General features: G+C 35.9%; 4 protein-coding genes and 2 non-coding genes across 12 annotated transcripts; 4 read left to right on the top strand and 2 right to left on the bottom strand.

The window, feature by feature from the left end:
• Positions 1-445: 445 nt before the first annotated feature.
• On the top strand, positions 446-8,120 carry LOC114870981 (sodium-independent sulfate anion transporter-like). Of its 5 annotated transcripts, none has more exons than XM_029176319.2 (9): positions 446-587; positions 2,755-2,882; positions 5,184-5,368; positions 5,596-5,733; positions 5,817-6,095; positions 6,309-6,618; positions 6,709-7,011; positions 7,204-7,438; positions 7,590-8,120. In XM_029176319.2, exons 2-9 carry the CDS (start codon positions 2,837-2,839, stop codon positions 7,858-7,860), a joined length of 1,767 nt encoding a protein of 588 aa, XP_029032152.1. In that variant the 5' UTR covers positions 446-587; positions 2,755-2,836; the 3' UTR covers positions 7,861-8,120. The 5 variants fall into 5 exon arrangements, with proteins under 5 accessions (XP_029032152.1, XP_029032153.1, XP_046143639.1 ...); XM_029176320.2 differs by lacking the exon at positions 446-587 and adding an exon at positions 1,083-1,183; XM_046287683.1 differs by lacking the exon at positions 446-587 and having other exon boundaries at positions 2,684-2,882.
• Positions 2,349-2,430, top strand: Trnas-gcu. The gene has a single exon. It is a non-coding gene; the product is annotated as a tRNA-Ser (tRNA).
• Trnas-aga lies at positions 3,241-3,322 on the top strand. The gene has a single exon. It is a non-coding gene; the product is annotated as a tRNA-Ser (tRNA).
• Positions 8,121-8,205: 85 nt separating the features above from the next.
• Positions 8,206-19,758, top strand: LOC114870983. Of its 3 annotated transcripts, XM_046287684.1 has the most exons (9): positions 8,206-8,306; positions 8,417-8,587; positions 14,716-14,766; positions 15,214-15,474; positions 16,146-16,351; positions 16,555-16,750; positions 16,819-17,046; positions 17,329-17,639; positions 17,744-19,758. In XM_046287684.1, the coding sequence occupies exons 4-9, from the start codon at positions 15,226-15,228 to the stop codon at positions 18,249-18,251; spliced, it is 1,698 nt and encodes a 565-aa protein (XP_046143640.1). In that variant the 5' UTR covers positions 8,206-8,306; positions 8,417-8,587; positions 14,716-14,766; positions 15,214-15,225; the 3' UTR covers positions 18,252-19,758. The 3 variants fall into 3 exon arrangements, with proteins under 3 accessions (XP_046143640.1, XP_029032156.1, XP_029032157.1); XM_029176323.2 differs by lacking the exon at positions 8,206-8,306 and having other exon boundaries at positions 8,355-8,587; XM_029176324.2 differs by lacking the exons at positions 8,206-8,306; positions 8,417-8,587 and adding an exon at positions 11,750-11,769.
• A 304-nt stretch (positions 19,759-20,062) lies between these two features.
• Positions 20,063-22,033, bottom strand: LOC114870984 (clusterin-associated protein 1). The gene is made up of 6 exons (XM_029176326.2): positions 21,748-22,033; positions 21,484-21,680; positions 21,017-21,415; positions 20,716-20,954; positions 20,466-20,644; positions 20,063-20,367 (listed from the first exon to the last, which is right to left on the bottom strand). Exons 1-6 carry the CDS (start codon positions 21,767-21,769, stop codon positions 20,069-20,071), a joined length of 1,335 nt encoding a protein of 444 aa, XP_029032159.1. The 5' UTR covers positions 21,770-22,033; the 3' UTR covers positions 20,063-20,068.
• An 88-nt stretch (positions 22,034-22,121) lies between these two features.
• Positions 22,122-23,113, bottom strand: LOC114870985 (peptidyl-tRNA hydrolase ICT1, mitochondrial). Its single transcript, XM_029176327.2, has 3 exons — positions 22,875-23,113; positions 22,509-22,697; positions 22,122-22,437 (listed from the first exon to the last, which is right to left on the bottom strand). Exons 1-3 carry the CDS (start codon positions 23,028-23,030, stop codon positions 22,180-22,182), a joined length of 603 nt encoding a protein of 200 aa, XP_029032160.1. The 5' UTR covers positions 23,031-23,113; the 3' UTR covers positions 22,122-22,179.
• Between the last annotated feature and the right edge of the window lie 1,461 nt (positions 23,114-24,574).

Below are 24,574 nucleotides of genomic sequence, written 5' to 3'. Positions count from 1 at the left end.
AGACAAAAATTTCGAATCAATTTGGTGTCTGATAAATAGTTATGAAGTCTCTAATATGCTTGATCAGTAAAATTATTAGAAGGTTTATAAATTTCTTATCAACGAAAGTAGAATTTTCTAAGGATTCATTTACCCAGGATACCATTAATTATTGTTTACCAGTCACAGCGTTATATAATTGAACGTGTAGTCGTGTAGTAGTCGGTTTGTTAAAGATCAGCTCAGTTGTCTTCTTTACGAGCCTGAGATTTTTTTTTTTTTACGTGCTTGCTTGCTATCTTGCATTTTATTTCCGTTTCCATTACATCACAGTCAAAGCATACTGGCGCATATTTTCCACAAATGGAATTCATGTGAATTTATACCTATTGTTAAGGTAATCAAACCGGAAAATAGTATCGCCGTTGAATCCCCTCGGAAATTGCACGGATGAGCAAAAGTCATTCGACGATTATCCACAGTGTCGGAACGACTCGTTTCATTAGGAATTTACGTTTCGACAGATTATATCTGGAAACTTTGTTTCGTTCGATCATTTCTAAATACGATCCGCAGAAATGAAGGAAAAGTCAATGTTACGATACCGGGTAATTTTCTATCATTTTTTAACGTCATGTCTCCAAGGATAGTACATTGGATTTATATTAATGTTATTGCTATCGGTATTACGTTTACGAATGTCCAAGAAATACTTGTTACATACTTGTTTGGTCAGAAAATTCCTAAAAACTGACAAAGTTATAATTAAAATTGTAAGATCGTGCGCGACAGGATTGATAACATATAATTGAAGTCTGCACGTTCCGCGACAAACAATTAAAAAATTAAACTAATGTCTGAAGCACAATTTAACGACGAGGACTTGTAAAACAGTGATATAGCAGAAATGACAGCTTACGTAATTTTAAGTTAATTTATTTAATATAAAAGTTTGCGTTTAAACGAATTGCACGCGTACTTTCTACGTTTATTCCTGATGATATACCTGATGGACAGGTAAATGAATTTTAAAACATGGAATTTCCGTGGTATTTCCGTTTTTCGCAAGTTTGCGAATAATGATACGGATTCAAGAGTTTAGTTAGAAAGCGTTCAGTTAAAACGTGAGGTTCATGGAAATCGAGTGCGTTGGCTGAAGAAGTAATCACGCGATTAAAGGAATACTAAATTTCTCGGCCGATATGTAAGTAAACTCCAACGCACGTGATTTCCCGTTATCTCTGATCGAACTAATATTGTCTCTGCTACGATGAGTAGCAATCAGTTGCATTCCTTATAAATTCTTGTTAACCATAGCTGTCTTTGAATCCGTTACATACTCCACAGCTCGCTTACTCGTTAACTTTTCTTTCCATCTTTTTTGAATTGTTAATTTTAATTATGTAACTCTGTTCTATACTAATGCTTCGAAATGGTATACATTCGCGTTCAGAACTCATAGGAACCAGGTGAAATGCAATCATCTATGCGCTTCCGGTGCATCATGTTACATTTCTTAAATATTTTGGACCAGAACATCTTTAGTGAGGTTTCATCTACATATGTTAAACTAGACGATTTAGAATGAACCATATTTCTTTGATCTAGTTTAAATCAGGGGAATTATCGGGCCACTCTGTTTACAGAGTACACAGAACTCTCTTCGTGTCATTAGCAACATTCCAAGCAACCTAACGGTGTAAAATGTATACAGCGAGTTACAAAATTATTGCAATACCTGAAAACTTGAAAAAAATTTGTAAAATGAATCGATAAACGAAGAGCTTTTAATATACCTTATATTCATGGACAATAAAGTTTATGCAAAGAAGGAAAGATAAAAATACATTAGAATAATTAAAAGATCAAGAAATAATAAGCTGAAATCTATACAATTTAAAAAAACAAATATCCCGCCATGAACAAGTGACACCATCTGCTGTTTAGTGTTAAAAATGAGCTTTTTTATTTCACCGATAGAGAGCGCAAAAAGTATGTAATGTACATTGTATGTACATCGATTTGTAGTTCTCCTCATTAACACCAGGCAGTGCTTTTTCACAGTGGCGCCAATTGTTAAATCAACTAGAGCAATTGTTAAAGAAATTTTTAAATAAATGCTGAATGTTTAAATTGAAAAGTAAAATGATCGTATCTTCAAAAATTGCAATTGTAATTGTCGCCATACTATACACGACGGTAGCATTCACTGTTGCAGTTAATGTTGTATTTATAAGTTTCAGACAATTTAGATAGCGTTAGAAATAGAATTAATAATATTATGGAAAAATATTCGAAATATGTTTATTTAAAATATAATAAAGAACGGTCAGACTGAAGAAGATTCAATACAAACTCGGTTCACACGGGACGAGGTGGCCGAGTGGTTAAGGCGTTGGACTGCTAATCCAATGTGCTCTGCACGCGTGGGTTCGAATCCCATCCTCGTCGAGATCTCGTTTTTTTTCTCTTGGTTTTTTATTTTAAACAAATACTACATTTTGCAGTAAAAATATGTCTAATCATTTAAGGAAGTTTAAAAGTATCTGTATGAGTTAATTACTAAAAAGTTTCTTTATACTTTCATAAGTTGATAGTTTTTTCTTTATTTAAAATATTCTTTATTTTAAAGTTCGCGCGATTCTACATGTTATCAAATAATGATATTTGATATTCGTGTACAACACTATATGTATAACATAATGTCACGTGATCAGTACATTACAATCACGTATCATAATCATATCCTGCTTTATCGACATTGTTACTTTTTAGATCGTGCATTAGTGTTGTGAAGTATTTGAGACGTTTGTGGGCAACATAGCAAACTTGACACAGTGTATTCGATTATGCAAAAATGGCATATGAAAGAAGGAGTATCGAGGAGACGACACCTCTTCTCGGTAAGCATGGTTTGAAATTTCCAATACATACATATGTGAGTAATTAAATATTTAAAAAAATCATAACTGAATTCATCTGTTCTCTGGGTTTTTTATATTTTACATGACAATTATGTTCATTGCTGAATCGTAGACATGCACAATCATATGTGACTTCATTTTATCATTACATAGGTAGAATAAATTGGTGCTTCATTTTTGTATTAATTTAATACTGTGAAAACATGGTAAAGGCTGTTAGAAAACCTAACATTCAAAGCAATGCTAGAATATATTACTGTCTAATTATAATTTTATATTTTGATTTAATTAAATGTCTAATACCTTCTTATATTACTACAAGGAATGAAAGAAGCGAGCAGTCGTGGCCGAGTGGTTAAGGCGTCTGACTAGAAATCAGATTCCCTCTGGGAGCGTAGGTTCGAGTCCTACCGACTGCGGTTGAGATTGGCAATTTAATTTTTTTTATGAATTGCATTTATGAGCTACTCTTTTATAAGTTAAAAAAAAAAAAAAAAAAAATCTCGTTATCTTTAGAATGAATAATAAACTTGTAGGTATGCGTCAACTTGATAATACCCGAGAGTTTCGCTAAACAGTTATGAAGATAAAGAATTATAATTACATTATATCATCTTTACTGTTTGCTCTACATATTATATCTTGTAATCAGTAGAAATCATAAACATTTTTTTCTTTAACCTATTTTCCTGTTTTGTGCATTATTTATCAATTAGATTTGTAAATTGATGTAGCCAGAAAAAGTATTAAAATATGTTATAATACTCTTACAAAGAGATGTAAATTTATGATGGTATATTTCAAAAACAAATATTCGGTAGTATTTCTTAGAACACGTGAGTGCACGAACTCGCGTGACTACACGCTAAGTTATTTGTCCACTCGCTGAACTTAAAAAATGGTGGCGAGTAGCGGATAGTTAAACTTAAATTGTTTATATCTCGGAAACGAAGTTTTAGAGTGCGAAATGGTAATGAACTTTTCCATTTCTTTATTCATTTAGAGTTTTTTTTTTAATACTCTGTTCACACAGAAAATATTTACAAATAAATGATGAGAAAACATTTAAGAGATTTCGTCAAGATAAACACAATTTTATTGTTTTTATTAATCATGTGATTTGTTATCAAGCGGTATAAAGAATTCATTTCTATGTACCATCAATATTCTCGCAATCATGAGTTGCGCTTGTTATCTGTATTTATACTGATCTTATAAATCTGAAACTTTAATTTCTTGTTTGTCGACCACTGAGCTTTTTAATATACCCTATCATCAGTACACTTCTAGACTGTTGTGGATGAAAGGTGTAGAGTGATTTTCGTGTAAATGAAATTTTATTAAACATAAGGATAGTGTATATTTCAGAAATATTATACATATAATGATGTGTAAGTAGCCTCAGGATTTTTACCTACATATTCCATTTAATTTACCTATAATTAATTAATTGATAATTAATAATTAAATTCTCAATTAATCTGCAGGCACATATCACCCTGTGTTCTAATATTTAAACAAGCAATTATTTAATCAGTAAGCAAATACAAATTCCATTGAATTACAATATTTTTTAAATGTAAATTTGCATTCAAATTTGTAATCAATAAATAATTGTTCGTTACATATATGCATTTCCATCATCAAATTTATATGTAATTATAGCCTTATACTGCATAATTACTTATATTTAAATTTACTATTACCAAGCTATTTCTCGTTATATTATAGATATTCTGATACTCGATTTTGTAGTCAATAGATAATTGCATGCTGATATTGAAACTAATCAATAAGTAATTACGTGTTCCATTATATTATAATAATAATAATAATATGTGTTTTAATTTACTATCACTATAGTATAATTTCATGTTTATATTAAGATTTTCTTGTTTCAAAAGGACAAGAAGGTAATAATATCTTTACTGTAACAACTTTATTATTAAAGTAATTTTTTTGAAATTAGACAAGCGTTACGAGGCTGCGAACGATTTAAACATTATAGTCAATAGATAATGAAGGTATCGCAATATGTCCTTACCATGAACTTACATAACTTAACTTAACTTAACTTCTTCTCATTCTTCATTCCTCGTTTATTGTGAGTACCTTGATGTCGTGTTATAAAGAAAAGTAGTAGTGTAAAGTAGTTTGTGAAAATGTCTGATACCATCTATACTATACTTCCAACCAGTAAAAATTTGTGAACAATTAATTTGTTAATCGAGACAGACTGATTCACTCATCACTTATATGTATGAACTTACTGGATTTCAGGGAGGAACGTAGAATCTGGATTGAATTTAAAGCAGTATATCATACGAAGGATACCGATCCTAGAATGGCTACCTCGATACAATTTATCAAAATTCCTGCAGGACTTTTTGGCAGGATTGACCGTCGGTTTGACTGTTATACCGCAAGGTATAGCTTATGCAATTATAGCTGGACTGCCAGCCCAGGTGTGTATAATTATCCGATTATTAAAGTTTCCGATTTATTTGTGAAAGTTTCAATGAAGTTGTGAACGAAAAAGAAATGTTCAATTCCTATATTTATGTATGTATAACTACTCTATTGTGAATGTTTATATGCGAGTGCATATGGTTATTTTTAACCATAGCAGTTACATGAAATTGACAAAGTGGGAAGACTGGTTCTCGTTAGGTGAACTTTTGAAAAACTTCAGTATGGCCTGTACAGCAGTTTCATGGGGTGTTTCGTGTACGTGGTATTCGGTAGCTGCAAAGAGATCACCGTGGGACCTACGGCTATAATGGCACTGTTATCGCAATCCCATGTTATAAATCTTGGAGCTGACGTTGCTGTAAGTGTAACTTTAAATCTTATACAAATCTTGGTATGTAAATGATTGAAATGATTGAACAACATGTACCGATCGTTCCTCAGGTACTCCTCTGCTTCTTATCAGGTTGCGTAATCTCGATCATGGGGCTGCTTCATCTAGGATTCCTCGTTGAATTCGTTAGCATGCCAGTGATTTCGGGCTTCACTAACGCGGCTGCTATAATAATTGGAACATCTCAGTTGGGTACCCTTCTTGGTTTAACAGGAAAAAGTGACTCGTTCATCGACGCGGTTGTTAAAGTTGCGGACCATCTGAACGATATCAGATTGTGGGATACAGTTCTAGGAGTCTGTTCTATGATTCTACTCGTAGGTCTTAAAGTGAGTATTAAAATAAAAAACATGTTTCGTAGAGGTTTCAATTTACTGAAGTAAATCGAATTACCTTCTATGTTCAATTTCATCTGATGGTTTGTCAATATCTAATTAACTATCGACAGTTAGTTAAACAAAATTTATCCATATGTACTCTGAAGGAACTTGCCTGGAATACCTGTATACATATATATTTTTTTCTTTGATTATGGGAAACAGAAATTGCGAGGAAAGAAAAATGGAACATGGTGGCAGAAATTGATGTGGGTAACGTCGTTGGCGAGAAACGCGGTGGTTGTCGTCATTGGGATAATATTAAGTTATTCGTTGTTCTCTCACGGCATTAAACCGTTCAGAATTACTGGAAATATTACGAAAGGTTTACCACCGTTCGCTCCTCCGCCATTTTCAATCGTGAAAGGGAATAAGACTTATGATTTCAAGGAGATAGTCGGTGAACTGGGAAGCACCACCATTTCCGTTCCACTAATCGCCATTTTGGAGAGCATTGCCATTGCCAAAGCGTTTGGTAAGTTGTTGAAAAATCTAAAATATCGTATCACGGTTCTAGGTATATCTATAATCTGTAATCTATAATCTATAATCACTGAACTGTCAGCAAAAGGAAAAACGGTGGATGCTAATCAAGAGATGCTGGCTTTGGGACTTTGTAATATTTTCGGAAGCTTTTCACGATCAATGCCAAGCACGGGGAGCTTCACAAGAACAGCCGTAAACAACGCTTCGGGTGTAAAAACACCGATGGGTGGAGTAATTACCGGATGCTTCGTACTTTTAGCCTGCGGCCTTCTGACCTCGACATTCGAATACATTCCGAAAGCAACTCTTGCCGCAGTGATTATAGTCGCCATGTACTATATGGTGGAATTTAAAATCTTCAGCGTCCTTTGGAGAACGAAAAGTAAGTTAAGTTAAGTTGCTTTTGCAAGAGTAGCAGGTATGTACTTTAACGCACACCGCTATGTATACCCTAATCGTAAGATTCAACTTTGATCATTTGTTTTACTTACAAAGCAATTTCTTTAATTGAGAATCGGAGACGTCCGACGATATGAGATTCCAGTAATAGAGAAGAATCTGTTTCTATTCGCAGAGATCGATTTGATACCTTTGACGGTGACTTTGTTCAGCTGCTTGGCAATCGGTCCAGAATACGGGATGATTGCTGGGATCGCGGTAAATCTAATTCTGCTGCTCTATTTCGCGGCCAGACCGGGATTACTGATCGAGGAACGAGTTATCGATGGACTGAAGATTCTCTTCGTATCGCCGAAACAATCATTGAGTTATCCAGCTGCTGAATATCTACGGGAACAAGTGATGTCCTGGTCAGTAATGTCGTTAAAGATTTTCAGGTCTATAAACCCCCATAACGGAAATTGATATTTCACTATACAAATAATACCTAATCAATGAGAAGAAAAATAATTCTTGATAAATCTAACCTAACACCACCACGTTTGCCATTTGACCATTTAGGTGCGACAGGAGAGCAGAAACGATACCAGTGATAGTGGAAGGTCGTCACGTGGTGAGAATCGATGCAACTGTCGCGAAGAACCTTGCTTTGCTTTCGACGGACCTGAAGGCGAGGGAGCAAAAGCTGATGTTCTGGAACTGGTGCGAGGAACCAAGGCGGACTTTAATACGCTACGACGCTACCCTGACGATGTCCTTCAGAAATTCTGGCAGCATAGCTCAAGTATTTTCAGCCGAAATCGCGTCGTCGCACGTTCCTCGCTCGACATGAAATCCGGGATCAAACGTACTACGCGAAAGCTACAGATCTTTCATTTTATCTAACGAAGACACGCTGAACCTACACCGTGTCAGTTATGACACCACGTCCTTGCCAAAGCATGGACTCTTTCTATACGAAGAGACAGACACACGAAATGAAATTTCCATTCTTCTTTCTTCCTCTACCTTTAATAATAATATATAGGCATTGCAGTTTCTCCCAAAGCTGTTTCTGTATAGTATAATATTTAAATACAAGATTCAAAAGTACATCTCTGAACGTACTTCCGCGCCTTTTTTTTCACACTATCAGCGCGCATGCGGTAAATGTACTCTGCTCTGGAGGGGTGCTTCGATCGATGCGCTCGCCCTACGAGTGTGCGCCAGTGACCGACCGTTTACAACGCGATAAGTGTCGCGGCTCTGTGAACGGTAAGCTCGGTGTCATTTTAGAAGGTCCGTTTATATTCTTTCAACCAGGCTGTTGCGTTAATTTGTAAGAAAAAAAAAAAAAAAAAAGAAAAGAAAGAAAAAGCTAAACAAACAGTCCCGGTTAATTATTGTAGATCGTTGGTGTGTTGTTACGTTTTTTCACGACAACCAGCAAACGTCAAAGAGATCGCGATGTTAGAATGAGGCAGACGACCAGGACGGACAGCAACTGTCAGGAAGATGCCGGTAGTACACCACTTACACAGGGGAAATGCAGGCCAGCTGGACGGTGTCGCATCGTAATCGTAAGTGTAATACTTGTGTGTCACTTGTTCACTCGTTTCGAAACACAACCACGGGGGCGCACTTGGACTCTCGTGCCCAATAGTTTTCTTATGGAGGTCAGTGTACTTGACAGTTGTTCAATTTCAGTTATGATTGACCCATGCATCAAAATCTACCCCTCTTCGCGATCAGTAGAGTTTCACTTAATTTTTATTAGATTTCACCCCCGCATTGAATAACCTTGATTTACATTTTAATTGTCCTCAGGGATTCCTCGAGCCATGATGGAAAGAGAGATTTAATTAGATTACGTATATATATATATATATATACGTTAATTAAAATTTTATTCGGCTAAAATTGGGTATCTTTAAATTTCTACCGTGATTATGGTTCTTTTCTTCTTCTCTTGTTATTAAAACAATTCAGTGTTCAATAACAAATGTTATATATCACCTAATAACCGGTTCGTGACACGCGGTAATTAAACACGTAACAGGTGATAAGAATCTTTTGTCGTCTAAATTGCGAGCAGTTGATTTTGATACTAATTTTTAATTACGTTGCCATGTACTATATGCTGGAAGTCTTCCCGACCTACGCTAACGTTTATAAGTATCCGGCGACTTTGCAACTTTCAAATAGCACTATAAATTACTTAATCTCGTTTATAACTATAGATGGACAAATAAAAAATTTAATACATTTAACACTAGAACTACCGACGCTTGATGCACACTTATTTTTAAGTTGAAAATAATGCAGAAAATTAAATAAATAAAGGATGGAAACTTCCATTCGTTATCTCTACAATAGCCAACATATACGTTTCAACAAAATTTTCGTGTTAATGAATTTCTAAAAAATTTTTCAATAAATCAAATTATATTATAATTATATTTAAAAAAATGAAGAAATAAAATCAGATGAGTGTTGAAAATATTTGTCTGATTCTGGAATGTTTTTTAAATGAATTAAGTATTAAGGAAAGCGTAATCCGCTTAATGGATGACAAATGCATACGAGATAAAATATAATTTACCAGAACAGGCGTAACAATTATTTTTTCGTAGCTACAGAATTCATTATTTAAAACGCAACAATCTAACAGCAAATTATGATTAGCTTGAACTATTCGGTTCTTTAAGCTTCTTATCTTTTGATAAAAGTTTGTCGAACTGAGATTACATCGCGTGTTCATTAGCTGTAATTTCGCTAAACGTATTGAATTGTAGTGGTAATTACTAGCTGCGGGATGTCCCGATTGAAATTCGTAAAGGAACAGTACGAAAATTTCTCTCTAATTCGTTGTTTGGTGTAATTGATAATTAAACTTTGATTGCACTTTGAATCGACGAAACGCAATTGTTACTTTGCACCACTATTATCCATTAACAAAGTCACGTTTCGAATTTTATTTCTAATTATTCTCGAATAAAAGAAAGAAAAGAAAAAAAAAAAAATAGCCCCAGGCGAAAGTTTGTATGATTTTTAACGATCGTAATCTTCTTATATGGTAACTACTTTAAATATTTTAAATGGAAGTATAACTTTTTTAATGGGAGTGGTAAAAAGTTCAACGATTACATATAATGGATAAAGATACATGAAAAAAGGATACAAAGTGAAAACTTTGTTGGAGGTATCAGGTGCTCCATATTTTACAAAGTAGCGTGCATTGTTTCGTACTTTTATTTTTCTGTAGTTGTTGCCGTACAAACAGTAAAAAACAAAAAAAAAAAAAAAACACTCAGCAAGTTGGGAACTTATCACTCACCGGATGACTTATTAATCGTTAGTGGTAGTACGATAACAGCACCAAACACGATACATAATTCTGCATCGGTTAACAGTTATTATAAAATATTTCCTGACAATAATCTCAAAACTATCTATAATATTGAATTTTTATTTCTAGAAATGGTCAGATTAATGAATAAATTATAAAGAGGAAACGTTTCGTATTACGATTCATAAGATTTTTAGAATAAGAATTCGATTTATTTGAATAAAAAATGTAAAAATATTATGAAAGTTTAATGTTGAATATTATTATCGAACAAGCGTTTATGTTAATGAGTCATTTACATTCCAATTTATGTAATCTCTAGAGACCTAAATATCTGAATTTTTACAGAAACATAGTCATGAAAAGCATTCATCGAAAATTTGCATGGTAACATAGGAGAAATTTTAATTTTAAATTCATATCTGCAGCTCTATTTTTTTTTTTCATTATTAACTGTGATAAAATAAATATTACCATGAATTCGGTTGAAACGTTATATATGTACCTTGATTTTTGTTCTCTTTATATCGCTTTATAGGTTTTACGCAAAATGTAATTTCGTCTACCATACTTTCACCTGTACAAGAAATATTTCAATGTAAATATTTCGATGTAAAACGCATTACATGTACATGGTAAACTGTATCCTTAAAAAATTAAATAGCGTCGAGCGGTACATATTCTGAAAATGGATTTATGCATTTTGGTGCATCGGTGCATCGGTGCATCGGTGCATCGGTGCATCAGAAAAGTGCAGTCGTACACTCGTGATGAAATCAGGCTTCCCTGAGGAAAATAACGATATAGGGGAAGTGGGAATTGTCAAAAAAAAAACATGATTTTTATTATATTAATTAAATCCGGGAAAGGGAAGGCTTCAAGTGTACATTTTATTTGTTTAATAAAACAGCCATAATGGACCTTCGAACGTTCGTTGTTGAGGATCGGGTTGAAAATTTGTTTGGTGAACGGAATACGAACGATGAATCGAGGAAGACACTTGGGGATCATTTGTCACTCGACAGAAAACAATAAAGCTTGCAACGTGGACAGAAATTTATCGTCCTTCTAATTGCTCTGCCTGGTCTGGTCGCCACTTCTCAAGCAGTGGCAGTGTGTTTAGTGTCGTCAAAATGTACAAAGGGAAGGATATTACGAAGTCGAGCTTGTTTTTGCAAATATTGCAATTTATTTTAATTCATAGTAAATGGACACGGCTTAGAGGTGTGTGCAAGGTTTGAACATGTTGGTACTTATCGTTAGTTGTCACTCGACGATACTAAATCGCCATTGGGGGAGGGGGAGTGGCGGAGATCATAAAAAGAGCGATAAAAAGAGCGATAAAAAGATCACTCTAGCGAGTAAGTAGAGTGAAAACTAGTCTCTGGTGTTGGCAACAGTTTGACGAACGAGGTAAGGGTTCCGTAGGATGGTCGGGATTAGCTGAATAATTTAAGGGTGGGTGTTACTCTTGTAGCCACCTCTACGTCGTTGGTGACTTGTTGGTAATCGATATGCTTTTCTCGAGATTTAGAAGATCTCTTGTAAACGAAATCGAGCTATAATTCGTGTTCAACACGTTGATTGCTACTAATAATTTCGAATGGTAAATATCCGCGGAGAAGATAAAACTAACCCGTTAATGTAACATTAAAAAACAACGTTTCGTTGGTTAACGGAAGACGATGGTATCGAAAAGTGAATTGTAACGTTGCGTAAGGCAAGGTCGATTCGGTGCAACAGGCGGAAGGAAGTAATATCTATAGCATATCGCACGACTTCCTTTCTTCCAGGACGATGTAAGTAAGTACGTATAACCGTGGCAGGTTGTGCACAGATGGGAATTCGGTCTCTTTGGTGGTCGTAGAAAATCAATGCCTGCTCTCTGGTCTCGTTCAAAGACGAAAGGCAGAGGACAAAAATAAGTGTTCGCGGCTCGTACATGTTCGATCGAAATAACGTTAGCTGACACTTGGACAGATTACCTGTCCCCGTACAGGCTTATCGTTTTCGAATAAAGTGACATGTTATTGATTCATACGTTATCCGGTTTACAGGTTTATGGGAGAAATCCGAGCTTTCGTTTATACGCCATGAGAAGCATTAGATAACCTTAGACAGTTGCAATTTTTCGGGGTCCATGTCCTAATCAGACCTTTAATAGGAATTTATTAATTTATTTACCTATTACACTTTTCAAATGAGTTGATGATATAAAATTCAATTAGCAAGTGGTCGACATGGGTCATTAACAGACTTCACTTCTTTGCCACTTTATCCTTTTTTTTTTTTTTTCTTCTTCTTTCCACCCACCGAGGCGAGCGGTAGAATTGAAGCGAAACGAGGCTCTTTCTCCCCTGATCCCGCGCTTTCAACGTGTGCAAGAGGGGAAGATGGACAAAACGCGGGCAAAAAGCACGAGCCAGAAGTTATACGAATCAGTCGTGCGTGGTTAGCCATGCAAGGATTTATTCAGCATCGTAGCTGGCTGGGAAATTATGGTCCATTATATCGTTTCTAAATAGAACAGACGAGAGGTCAATAATTTATTTGAAAACGTTTGAAGAACAGGCAGCGATCGTGTAATTAATTTGATGAACAATTCAGGATCTTTTAGAAAGGATCCTTTTTAATTATGGATCAAGTAGTGTAATCCTTTTCAGAGAAAATATTTAATTAGGTATTTATTCTTGGGTCTTATTTCAAGATGCATTTGATCCAACGAGGGACGGTTGAAATAACGTAACAATATAATAAAGCAGAAAAATATCAGCATTCGTTTCGTTTATTATGTAAAAGAAAACAATCACATTGTTCGATTAAAACGAACGACTGTCCGTTATTATTATGAAACTTTTTACTTCAATATGAACATTTCATTAAATATTTTACAATGTAGTGAAATAATAAAAGAGTGGCAAACGTAGAGAACAGTTATTAAAATTATATTTTCAACAAAATGAATGTCAATTTAAACATTTCCGCATTTATGTACAATTGAACATTTTACCTTTTATTATAGCATAGAATTAAAAGTCCATTAAAAACATTAAAGACAATAAGCTTTCGTTTGAAATTGTTTTCTATCAAATTAGAGAAAAGTTTTAACATGAGAAAAAAATTGCATTTTGCATTTATGAGGTATGAGCGATGTCAGTGAGAATCTGTATTGCTTCTTTTTAATTTCCCACCTTCTTCTAGAGCAGACTGTAAATCGAAAATCATTTTCGATCAATCATCAGATTCCCTCGATATTAGAGAAGTTTGTCCAATACCACACGAGATACGGTTAACAAGTTCAGTTTATCCGTCGAAAGAAAACTTTGCTGCACTTAATTTTCGTAGTCGTTGGTTTAAAACAGGAAACTTTAAGTTAAAGAAAAATAACAGTCTCGAGTGTCCCTTCGTCAGGATATATTGCTATCTCGTCCAAGATAAAGTTTCCTGATACAAACAAAACATTGTTCTGAAATTTAACTTTCTTCTCATTTTCGTTTTGATTTATAAACCAAGAGCATTTTTATCAACATATCAGACTTATACATATTAGACTTCTTCTTCTACTCAGCCATTTTGTATTAAAGAAAACTTTTTTATCAAGATACGAGCTCGAAAATATGAAAATTACCTTCTTTTTTTATTATACCACTCGCGTCCATAGACTCTGTCGATTTACCTTTGCTTATCGTGACCGAACACTATAAATCCTTTACCCTCGGTTTCTTATCAAGAATAATTACCATCTACAACCGTATGAATAAGACAGGACAGTGGAAAAAGTAAATCCTCATACTATGACATGTTGACGATTTATACAGAGTGACTATGAATGAATAGGTTCATTTCTCTTTTAGGAATTTCCATTGAACCTCTTGGAGATTTCATAGAGATGTATTAAACAATTTATTTTCTGTCCTTGTTCCTATTTTCTGGCCAATTCTAGCTTAGGATACAATTCACTTTAAGCTCGGCTACGACAATTCCTGTTACCTATACAGTTATGTGCAATTTAGACTTCCCTTAATTAAGGGTAGGTGTAAGGGATGGACCTCTAATCACTGTCCTTATTTCTTATTATATTAGTTCCCTCTCGTTTCTAGTTTCTTCTTCCTCTACTTTTACCCTTAGCATTTTGAACGATAAATTTTGATTATTATTCAATTTTGTAGCTGTTATTCTGACACACGAAAACCATCAGAAGGGGGTTAAGATGAAAAGTTGTTTTCAATTCACTTTACTTATTTAACGCAAGCGGGGATGAAATTTTCCAACGCAGTAAACTCGCGTTGTTTTTGCAGGAAGGAAAGCTCTTTCAATCAATTATTACTGACATTCCTTTTTTTTCTCCTTTGTTTGCAGAAGGAACTACCGTTCCCATGCTTGGCAGTGGCTTTCCTGGGACCATTTTAGGTGAGTCGCGGTATGCGAGTAATGGAAATTCCTCTATTAAAATTTCAGGCAATAAGATTGTTTGCCTTCTATCTTGAACGCTTTGCCGACCTCGATGCGATTCAAAGCACTCCGCTCGCATTTATTATCGAACGATATACGAGCACTTGTGCATTTTAAAAGGGGAATCGATAGACAGGCAAAGCTAAAAAGCTCGATACTGGACAAAAAAAATTCTTTTTCATCCCATTATACATGTGTATGTATAAATACATATACTATACGTACTATATACTGATAAGAATATAAAAGGATCGATGTCTTACAATTCGATCTTTTCACAATTTATTCAATAAAACGAAGAAAATTTCTTAATCCTGTTTTTACTAAACAGATTTGAGGGAAAAAATTTTTCTTTCGACTTTTCTTTCACACTGCAGATATTTATTATATTTTTCCTTTGAATAGAACCTCTCGAAGATGGGTTCTCGAAGGAGCGGATCAGGAGGGAGCCGTGCGAACGCCGGTGTCCTGAAGGAACGGGCGAACATGTCGTTTATGCTTGTGGTCATGTTCTTCGCCGTGTTCGGCTTGATCGTCCTTACGGAAATATTCCTGATCGACGAGAGGCGTGGCGTGGGTGTAGGTGGCACAGGAGCTCTAGGAGGTCACAGAAGCGGACATCGATTGCCGGCTGCGCCCGATCGTCCAGATTACGGGGAAATCGGAGTAAGTACGCAATTAGAAGCAGCTGTATCCACTCGATTAAACCCTCGACGTCAAACAACGTCTTTGGCACGTTATGCCAAACCACTACTAAAACAGACGTGGCCACGTTAAATCATTTTAATCTTCCCTATAAAGTTTGCAATCATCAGGAATAAAAGGAGGAGACAGACAGACAGACAGACAGATTAGTGATGATAGAGGTTATAGCGAAGTTTCGGTGACCCTCTCGGTGTCGGCGATCCGTGACACCGAAAGCTCTTCCTTTTCTTGCTCGTTTTCTTTTCGTTGGTACAGTAAGCAGAAGATATCCATGCCGCTCGCGGCCTCGATAATCCTCAAACGTTTCCAGTTGAAAGCAAAGGGAACTGGTAAAAGACTTTCGAACTAATGGCAAGGGCTCGGCTCAACTTTCTACTCGGTCGCTCTTTGTTCGTAGAAAACGGAAGAATAGTGGAGACGGGAAACTTTGCCATCCTGGACCATCGATTTCCTCCCTTCTTCTATTTTTATTTCGTTCTTTTACTAGTCTCGTTACTCGTTTACTATACTAGCCTAGAGCGAGAGACTCTAGGTCTCTGACAGTGTTCGAAATAAGCGCAAAATATCTGCAGTGTAAGATTTCTAAGGAAATCATCGTCCTGTAACGTTAAACGTTCTGTTGCCGTTCGCAGGCTGAAGATTACATCGGGCTGAAGGGTAGTTTCGACGATCATATCGGATTATTGGTGCGCGGGGAAGATGGAGGGCAGAAGACCGCGATGCAACCAGATCCCCGAGGTTTACCAAGCTTACCACCGAACCTAGAAGCTCGTCTGCCACAACTTGATCAGAGCTTGAGGATCACGCACGCTGAATGGCTACCAGTCACGAAAACCAGGTGTGTTGTATGTTTGCGTGAATTTATAAGGAAATTAAGACGATCATCAGATTTAGGTATTAGGTATATTTCCATCAAAATTTCTCAATAAAGTCTTGCAGATACTTTATCTCTTTATCTCTTCAAATATGGTATCGCTATGGTAAAGGGTTAATGAAAGTGGAGCTATTCCATTCGGCTATACACCGTTTTTCCGTTCTCAGATTCAAATTCTTTGTATACTCGGCGTACTTTGACGACAGAGTCGGTGGTACACCGTCAGGCAAAAATCAGGGTATGGTACGGATAATCAGCGCAACGAAGACTAGAGGACCAGAACGCGTTTGGTGTAGACTTTGGTATCGGACGGAGAATGGAGAAAATGTCACTGCTTCCGTGACGGTGGCCGCTAAAGTGAAGGTGCGTTAGTTTAAAATAACTTTAACTAGTTGGTTTAAGTACTCGTTAAGTACTAATTGCATCGACAGGTGATCAGAGAAAATTGGAATTTGAAGTACAGCGCCTGCTTCGTGATTTGCCCGTTGCCTAAAGAATCGCCCACGGCCGACAGAGTACCGGAAACAGTAAGTGTCGTGGCAAGACTGAAAGCAGCCCCGACTAATCGTATCCTCGTTCAGAATCGTCCAGAAACTAGGACCAAGGATAAAGAATCATTGGCTATTTGCGTGAAGCCTCTCCACTACGATTACAATAGAGTAGGTTTCAGTCGAATGCAAATAAAGGAAAGAACGAACGAACGAACGAACGAACGAACGAACGCACTCGTTCGTAATCATTCTCACGATTTAATTCAACGCGTTATCTTATTCGTTCGTCTAGTATAGATGGTAATTATTCGTGATAAGAAAGCAAGGGTTAAGGGGTTGATAGTGTCCAGTCACGGCGTTAACCTAACCCAAGCTAAATCGATAGAGTGTTGTATGAACGAGTGAAGATTGAAAAAAGAAGGCAATTGAAAAACATAAAAAATTTCATAGGTGCTGCAGCTGGTAGAGTTCATCGAGTTACATAGACTGTTAGGTGCCAGCCATGTGACTCTGTACAATGACACGGTTGGTACAGAGGCCGGATGCGCGCTGAAATACTACGAGACGAAAGGTTTAGTTACCGTCTTACCCTGGCATCATTTAGACATGATTTCCCAGCGAGAGATTCGTACGGAAGGATTGTTCGCTGCCCTGAACGATTGTCTTTATCGATCAATGTACAAATACGAGTACGTTGCGCTGGTAGATCTTGACGAGTTTATCGTTCCCAGGCACAACGACACCATCATCGATCTCATAAAGTAAGGATTGCTTTATCAATATAGATAAGATGTCTATAAACATGAAGGTAGAATACATACACATAGGTAGTATCATTTTATTATATGTATGTTTCTTTTTTCAGGTGGATGAGCAATCATATAAATACCAAATCCACGGGAGCGTATTCTTTTCAAAATGCTTTCTTTTACCTGCAGTGGGCGGACGATCCGTTCGTGTCTGTAAGTCGAACCCCGGTCGAGGCTGGTTTGATCACGTTGAGGAAGACAAGGCGCAGAACGAAACTGCATCCGCACAAACAGCGCTCGAAATACGTATGCAAGCCTCAGGACGTTGTCGAGGCGGGTAATCATTTCGTTTGGGAGTTCATCCCCGGCCACGGAACATTGAACGTGCCTTCGGACGCTGCGATTTTACATCATTACCGGGTCTGTGAGTTTGGCGGGGACGACTGTATAAAGACTCAATCGGTAGTCGATAGGACGGCCTACAAATACAAAGATAGATTAGCCGATAACGTTGGTAAAACCTGGACGGATCTGAACGGCGAGTGTTTCTTACCGAAATTAGAACCGATACCGGCCATGACACCGCGGATTAAACCGAACCCTGTATCGAAGTCGATCAGGTAGCGAAAAACCGTGCTCGATATTCTATGGGATATTGGTAATTTTACTGGTACGCCGAAAGTGGCGAGAACCTATTTCTACAACTATGGTGGCCCATAGGTTGTAATCGCCCTCGTAGCTGTGTTTCCAAGCCTAAACTTGTCACAGACTGTTGGCAGAGGGCTGCTCATCGAAATCCTGACGAATACTATTTTTCTACGTGAGATGGTGGACTCATGACCGGCCAGAAAAGTAGGGAATAAACTTTCCGGATCGATCTCCTGCATCTCTTACTGCTATATGGTGCTTTATTCATCTTTTTATACATACATACATTTACTTGAGAGTTTATTTTCGTTTGATCTAGACATTCTAGACTATCTAGAGGGACGTGTTTGCTCCTGCCAGGTGAGGGTGAAGATCAAAGCCAGAACTATATACAATACCATATGTATAAGACAGATTATTATTCACCGACACAATTCAAAAGTATACCGATTGACAATGTTGAGGATTCTTTCAGACTAACCCCACCGATGCATGCACCCTTTGCAACAGTTTTACAAAATTCGAATCAGGAGATGAAGAAGACCTTCTGCTGTCTGTGTATTCGAATCTTCACTCTTGTCTGGTACATACGCCGCTTGCAACGTAGACTTCTCTTGATTAAGATAAGATCCAAGGCAACCCTTGCACTTGATCCTTGACCAAGAGATGCCTAGATTGCAGACGGATGTACAAGTTGTTATGTAGGGCCTACGCTCCGGTCTATATTGGTGGCTCTAACGTGTGGAACTCGATATTACATTCTTCTCTTGTTGATACCTTGTTGATATGGTACATTTCTTTTCGACACCTATAAATCCGCACAACGTATAAAGAGAAAAATAAAACGTACGCATATCTATAGGATGAATACCTAGTCGTAGTTTATGTATGTATAAATATATATCTAGAACAACTAGTATTTAATCTATAGCAAATGCATAGCAACGTGTAATGTTTTTAAAACGCCGTTTACACGTAGTGATTTCAATCTGACCAATTAATTTTATGTTCCAACTTGTTCATTTTGAGATTCGTCGTAAAGGAACCTCCAATAACACCAGAGCAAATCTCGATGAATGTTGTTATTACGGAGAAAGAAAAGAAAATTATTGCATTCCCGGTGATAAAGAGAGGAATAAAAAAAAAATGGAGAAGAGAAGAGAAGAGAAGAGAAGAGAAACGAAGGGAGGAGCAGTTTTGTCAGCTAAATGAAACTTAACAAGTTTTTCAGCGTATGACAATGAAATGCTACAAACTATTTCTATTTCTATTTCTTTCATAAGGTCACATTTTTTACGCGCACATACATTTATGTATATATGTGTATACACGAGAAACGTGTATGTGTTATTTACGTACACGGTATGTAGGATAGGTGAATCCATATATACGTGTGATCGGTGCTGAACCAGATACGACATGCCGCGCCGTGTTGGTCGTGTTGGTCGTCTTGGACAAGTGAATAAATATTATACGATGACAATACGTATTTTAATTCCCTTGAAAATATATTTCACAAGTCTGGAGAGTAACGCGTACTACAATTATTATATAAAATAATGAAACTTGAAATTATTTATCGACGCCATGTCGTGTACATGTATATCTTAAGTATTTTTCGCTACCATCAAAATGATCTGGTCCCAATCAACTGATAAATATATATAATGTTACTTTTTATTAACATCTATTTACAGTTATTGTAAAAGAAAGAAAAATATGCGCATACTGGATCATCGATAATAACACAAACGGTATATTTTCAAGTTTTTGTAAATGGTTTTTGTAACTGGTTAAAAATCCTCGTCCGAATGATCTATCTTACTAACGGCTCGTTTTTCTTGCCCAACCTTCAGATCAAAGTTCCCGATGTCCGATCTTCCTACCGAGTCTAGAATATCGTCGTCGTCGTCGTCGTCGTCGTCGTCGTCTTCTTCATCGTCGTCATCCAGATCACCGTCAATTAACAGATCACTATCGCTGTCTAATGAACCACCACTGTCATTTGATTCTTGAATCGTTCCTCTTCGTCGCCCAGACATACTGCCATAAATTCGACGCTGTGATATTTGCGTTCTCGACGATCGGCCAGCTATATTGTTTTTATACGAATATTTATTAAGTAGTTGTTGTTCGTTATTATTAAAATTTGTTTAAAAAATATACTGTTTAATAATTTGATGTTCTCACCTGATTTCAGTCGACTGCTTGGAACTGTTTTCTTGGTGTTTTCTTTTTCTATATCGCTGAGAGGTGGTGGAGGTTCTTGAAGATTCGAGGGTAGGATGGAATCGTTCCCTTCCATCATGCTTTCAAAATTAGCATCTTCAGCTCTCATTTTCTTCAGCTGATTTCGCGTTGCTTCTTGCCTGTTATCAATTATGAGTTATTACTTTAATTAGCGACTGTATCCCGATTTTATTGCACAGCTAATACACACCTCCTTTCGAATCTTTCTTGTTCAGCTTTAGCTTCGTCTTCGTATAAATGTTCGAGATACGCAAGGTATCGAAATTTCTCTATATAATTTTCGTATAAAGCTTTCAATTCAATTTCAAGCTTCTCAAATTCCTCCATAAAAGCTGGACGTACTTTCTTCAATGTTTGTAGCCTTTTTTCATTTCTCTCTAGTTCTGCGCGTCTTCTTTCGATTCTTGTGTCCAGGTTTTGTTCTGTATCCTACAAAGAACAACAGGCAAATCATGTTAAGAATAGATAAAGCAAGGAGGTAGAGATATTACCTTGACGCTTTCAATTTGCTTCTTGGTGTCATCAATTTCTTTACGTGTATTTTCAATAACATTTCTCAAAGCTGCTTCAATTTCTGATGTATCAAATTCACTGGAAACCTTTGAATTACGAATTTCTCGGAAATCCACCTCGCGTCCCAGCAAATCGAACAATGATGCACCAGTAACAGTTAATTGACTGGCTAATTGTTTAGTTGATTTCAATTGCTCAGTCTTATCAGATATATCAAAATTGGCTAGACTAACATTGTCATGGGATGTTATGCTACTATTGTTACTATTATTCTGAGCATCGTACAATAATATGGCTATTTTTAACAATTCTTTCACAGCATAGCCATCAGCCTGATACAATTTCTTGGTATTTAATTTTACGTTTGCTTTCAAGGCCTGTATCGAAAAGTATTTCCACATTTATTCTCATACTCACATTAATAATAAGTTCAACAATATTTTACCATGAATTCAGCAATAGTTCGTATCAGTAAAATACGTTCTTGTTCAGTATTGTGTTCACCAGATATGTCTGTGTCTGGATCAAATCTTTTCACCAACCAAACGAGAATTTCCGCAACAAGTGGAAAATTTGGCAAACGGAAATTTCCGAGAGATATCAGTCGAGGATAACCGAGAACTTGCATGATCTCCGTAAAATCTATCGATAAAATATTATTATTTTATTATATGATGAATTTCATTGTAGAAAATGTTAGTTTACGTACTTCTTAAATCACGAAATGACATTCTGGCATAAAATTAATTAGAAACTAGAGAGAATACGCTTCTGTTTGCTTTCTTCTGATTCTTAGTAAGTTCTACTTTGTTTTCCTATTTGTTGCTAAGGTAACAGACTGTGAGATTGTATCTCAAAGTGATATATGTATAGTATACAGAGAACGTGGCTTTTCAAATAAATTAGTATTTCTTATCGTTTTGGAATCATGTTGATTTTTATTATAATAAATAGTACATGTCCAATTTAAAGATTGAAGCGTACAGTAAGAATCTTAAATAAAATACCACGAAATTAAATAAAAGGCAACGTGAAATTGTCGACACAATTCTATATAGATTATTACACATTTTAGATTTTAGATTTTAGATTTTAGATTAAGCTTTATTTATCTTAAGAATATGTTAATTTACAGAGAAAATTAAAAATTTACAGAGTCTCTTCTAGCTTGTTTATTTTCGGATTGTTTTCGTTTTTCAAACAGTCTTTTTCTTGCTGCATTAAGCTTTTGTTTTCTCTTTAATTCCAGGGACTCTGGAGATACTTCTGGCGGTGGTTTGATGGCATCTCTTATTAAACTTCTCAATTTTTCAAGAGCATCGGCTAGGTTCAATTGTTGAGATCTTGTTAGCTCTGATTTCACTGATAAGTAGCCTTCTTTAGATAATTTAGTTTTATGCTGTAACAAATATGTTAATATAAGCAATCTCTTATTTGATAAATGACTTTTGCAAGACATAGAGTACCAACCAATTCTAATAGCTTCTCTTTAACCTCGTCTGATAACCATTTGGCACTTTCTAGATGAAATCTTACATCCACTTTGCTATTTGTTTTATTTACATGCTGTCCTCCAGGACCACTGCTGCGGCTGTATTTAATTTCAATTTCTTTCAGAGGTATATAACCGTTGAATTTTGCATCTGGATTTTCAGGAACCTAAAAAGGATTAATAGAAAAATATATTTAAATAAAACTTGTATAGAGAAATGAAAAAGTTATGCATTAAGGTTTGCTGACATAGAAGATATAAATAATGAATGTAAAATATCGTTGAATGATTCAAAAAGAACTTGCATTATATTTTATAGATGTTGATAAACAATAAACGCTTACAAAGTCTGGTGTATATAGTTTTAGGTTACTTGTTGGATAAAGCTTATCAAGAGCATAAGCACTTTTATATGTATATGATCTTCCAGTGTTGAATAAATATCGATTTGTTACATCATTTTTCAGAATTTGAATCCAGTGTCTGTTAGCAATATTCATTTTGTTTTATGTCAAAGCTTCAAAACTGTAGCATAACCTCTAAGTATTATCGGAATATAGCTTACTATCGCTACTGTAGACGTTCGAGAATCGATACCTAAAAGATACCGTTATCGATGTATCGATAATTTGAATTCGGTAGCTTTCTTTTTCCCGCGAAAAGAAGAGTAATAATTTCAATAAATAATTTCATTTAAAAAGTTTAATGACTTTGTGATACATCAATTGTAAGCGTTTCTTAATTTTTTACAAAAAAATAACTGTTCTCTTTCCTGTAAATAGATAGACGAGGCAGTGGTAGGCATACATTCTGTAAACCAGTTTTTCTTGTCGTCGAAACGGTTTCTAAATAATCTGATCCTGAATTTCGGGCAAATCGCTATTCGAACAAAACGCCGGCTCGTAGGTAAAGCAATTTATTACTACCACGTCGGACGTGTTCTTGCGCAACTGACCACCATAAGAAAAAAGAAAAAAAAAATTGGATTTTCTAGGCATACGTGCGCCGATTGGTAAATCCGTTGCAGACTTGCATTCCAGGCACAGATACACGCCAAATACACGTGTGTTTGTTGGCCATGCGAGCTTCTTTACACGCCTCTCACGAATTCTCTATAAATATAAACGATCAGCCATTGTAAGAGAAAGTAACGTTGCAACCATTATAGTTTGCCGATTAAAAAATAATTCAACCATAGAGTGTCTTCGTTCGGAGGTTATTGAAATATTGAAAAAAAAAAGAACCGAATCATAAATTTATCATACACAATAGAATATATACTTATTAGAAATTTTGTTTTAGATCAACTAAGGAAGGAACAAAGTGCCTTTGCCTGGAAGAACTCTGGTTGCACCTGTTGAAGTTCATGGACGAACAGAGTTCCTTCGTGTGAATGTAATCACGCAGCATCAATCATGCGTGAATTAGATAAAAGGAATAATTACGTAAACCATGGTTCGAGTAAAATACTCCTTCCAGGATCTTAAGTTATCCAATCGATTCAAGATTGAACAATGAGTGAGTAGCATCTTTGACTACATAATTTATTGTGAAAAGAAAAAAAAAAAAATAAATAGCAATGCATTCGACCGGAATACGTCTTGGTCGAGACTACACAGGTAATGAAGAAGAACGGTGTAGAGTGAATCGCGTAAACGAGCTGTAAGTGTTGTTTCGTTGAAAGTATTATATTAGGTGCTAGTTTTTACAGTTTTGTACTGTATTCTAATTTACAATTAGATTAGTTTTGTCATAATTTAATATAACCCAGATCAGATTTGCCATGACCCAGGCTGAGGTGAAGTCAACCGAGTCCTCAACCATATCCTACATAATTCATTAAAGCATCATCATAAAATTGTGCCTTATTAAAGTTCGACTACAGGACATGCATATTGCAAATATTGCAAATATTGCAAATATTGCAAATATTGCAAATATTTATTGGGCATGCACCCTGAAAGTATAAATTCATCCAGACATAGATTTATTATACCTTTAGACAAAAACACCCGATCATTCTTCTCCAGCAAAGGTTACATTT

Source organism: Osmia bicornis, chromosome 11, assembly GCF_907164935.1.
Source record: "Osmia bicornis bicornis chromosome 11, iOsmBic2.1, whole genome shotgun sequence".
Taxonomy (NCBI): Eukaryota; Metazoa; Arthropoda; class Insecta; order Hymenoptera; family Megachilidae; genus Osmia; species Osmia bicornis.
Note: the sequence above shows the minus strand (reverse complement) of the source record. Positions and strands in the feature narration are given on the sequence as shown.

Coding starts and splice junctions, on each gene's coding strand:
- LOC114870981 (XM_029176319.2), top strand. CDS start 2,837: ATGGCATATGAAAGAAGGAGTATCGAGGAGACGACACCTCTTCTCG. Junction 2,883..5,183: donor GGAGACGACACCTCTTCTCG/GTAAGCATGGTT, acceptor ACTGGATTTCAG/GGAGGAACGTAGAATCTGGA. Junction 6,619..6,708: donor TGCCATTGCCAAAGCGTTTG/GTAAGTTGTTGA, acceptor CTGAACTGTCAG/CAAAAGGAAAAACGGTGGAT.
- LOC114870985 (XM_029176327.2), bottom strand. CDS start 23,030: ATGAATATTGCTAACAGACACTGGATTCAAATTCTGAAAAATGATGTA. Junction 22,698..22,874: donor AACTATATACACCAGACTTT/GTAAGCGTTTAT, acceptor AATCCTTTTTAG/GTTCCTGAAAATCCAGATGC. Junction 22,438..22,508: donor AAGAGAAGCTATTAGAATTG/GTTGGTACTCTA, acceptor TATTTGTTACAG/CATAAAACTAAATTATCTAA.
- LOC114870984 (XM_029176326.2), bottom strand. CDS start 21,769: ATGTCATTTCGTGATTTAAGAA. Junction 21,681..21,747: donor GTCATTTCGTGATTTAAGAA/GTACGTAAACTA, acceptor TTTTATCGATAG/ATTTTACGGAGATCATGCAA. Junction 20,645..20,715: donor CAAGAAAGATTCGAAAGGAG/GTGTGTATTAGC, acceptor AATTGATAACAG/GCAAGAAGCAACGCGAAATC.
- LOC114870983 (XM_046287684.1), top strand. CDS start 15,226: ATGGGTTCTCGAAGGAGCGGATCAGGAGGGAGCCGTGCGAACGCCGGT. Junction 15,475..16,145: donor CAGATTACGGGGAAATCGGA/GTAAGTACGCAA, acceptor TGCCGTTCGCAG/GCTGAAGATTACATCGGGCT. Junction 16,352..16,554: donor CTACCAGTCACGAAAACCAG/GTGTGTTGTATG, acceptor TTCCGTTCTCAG/ATTCAAATTCTTTGTATACT.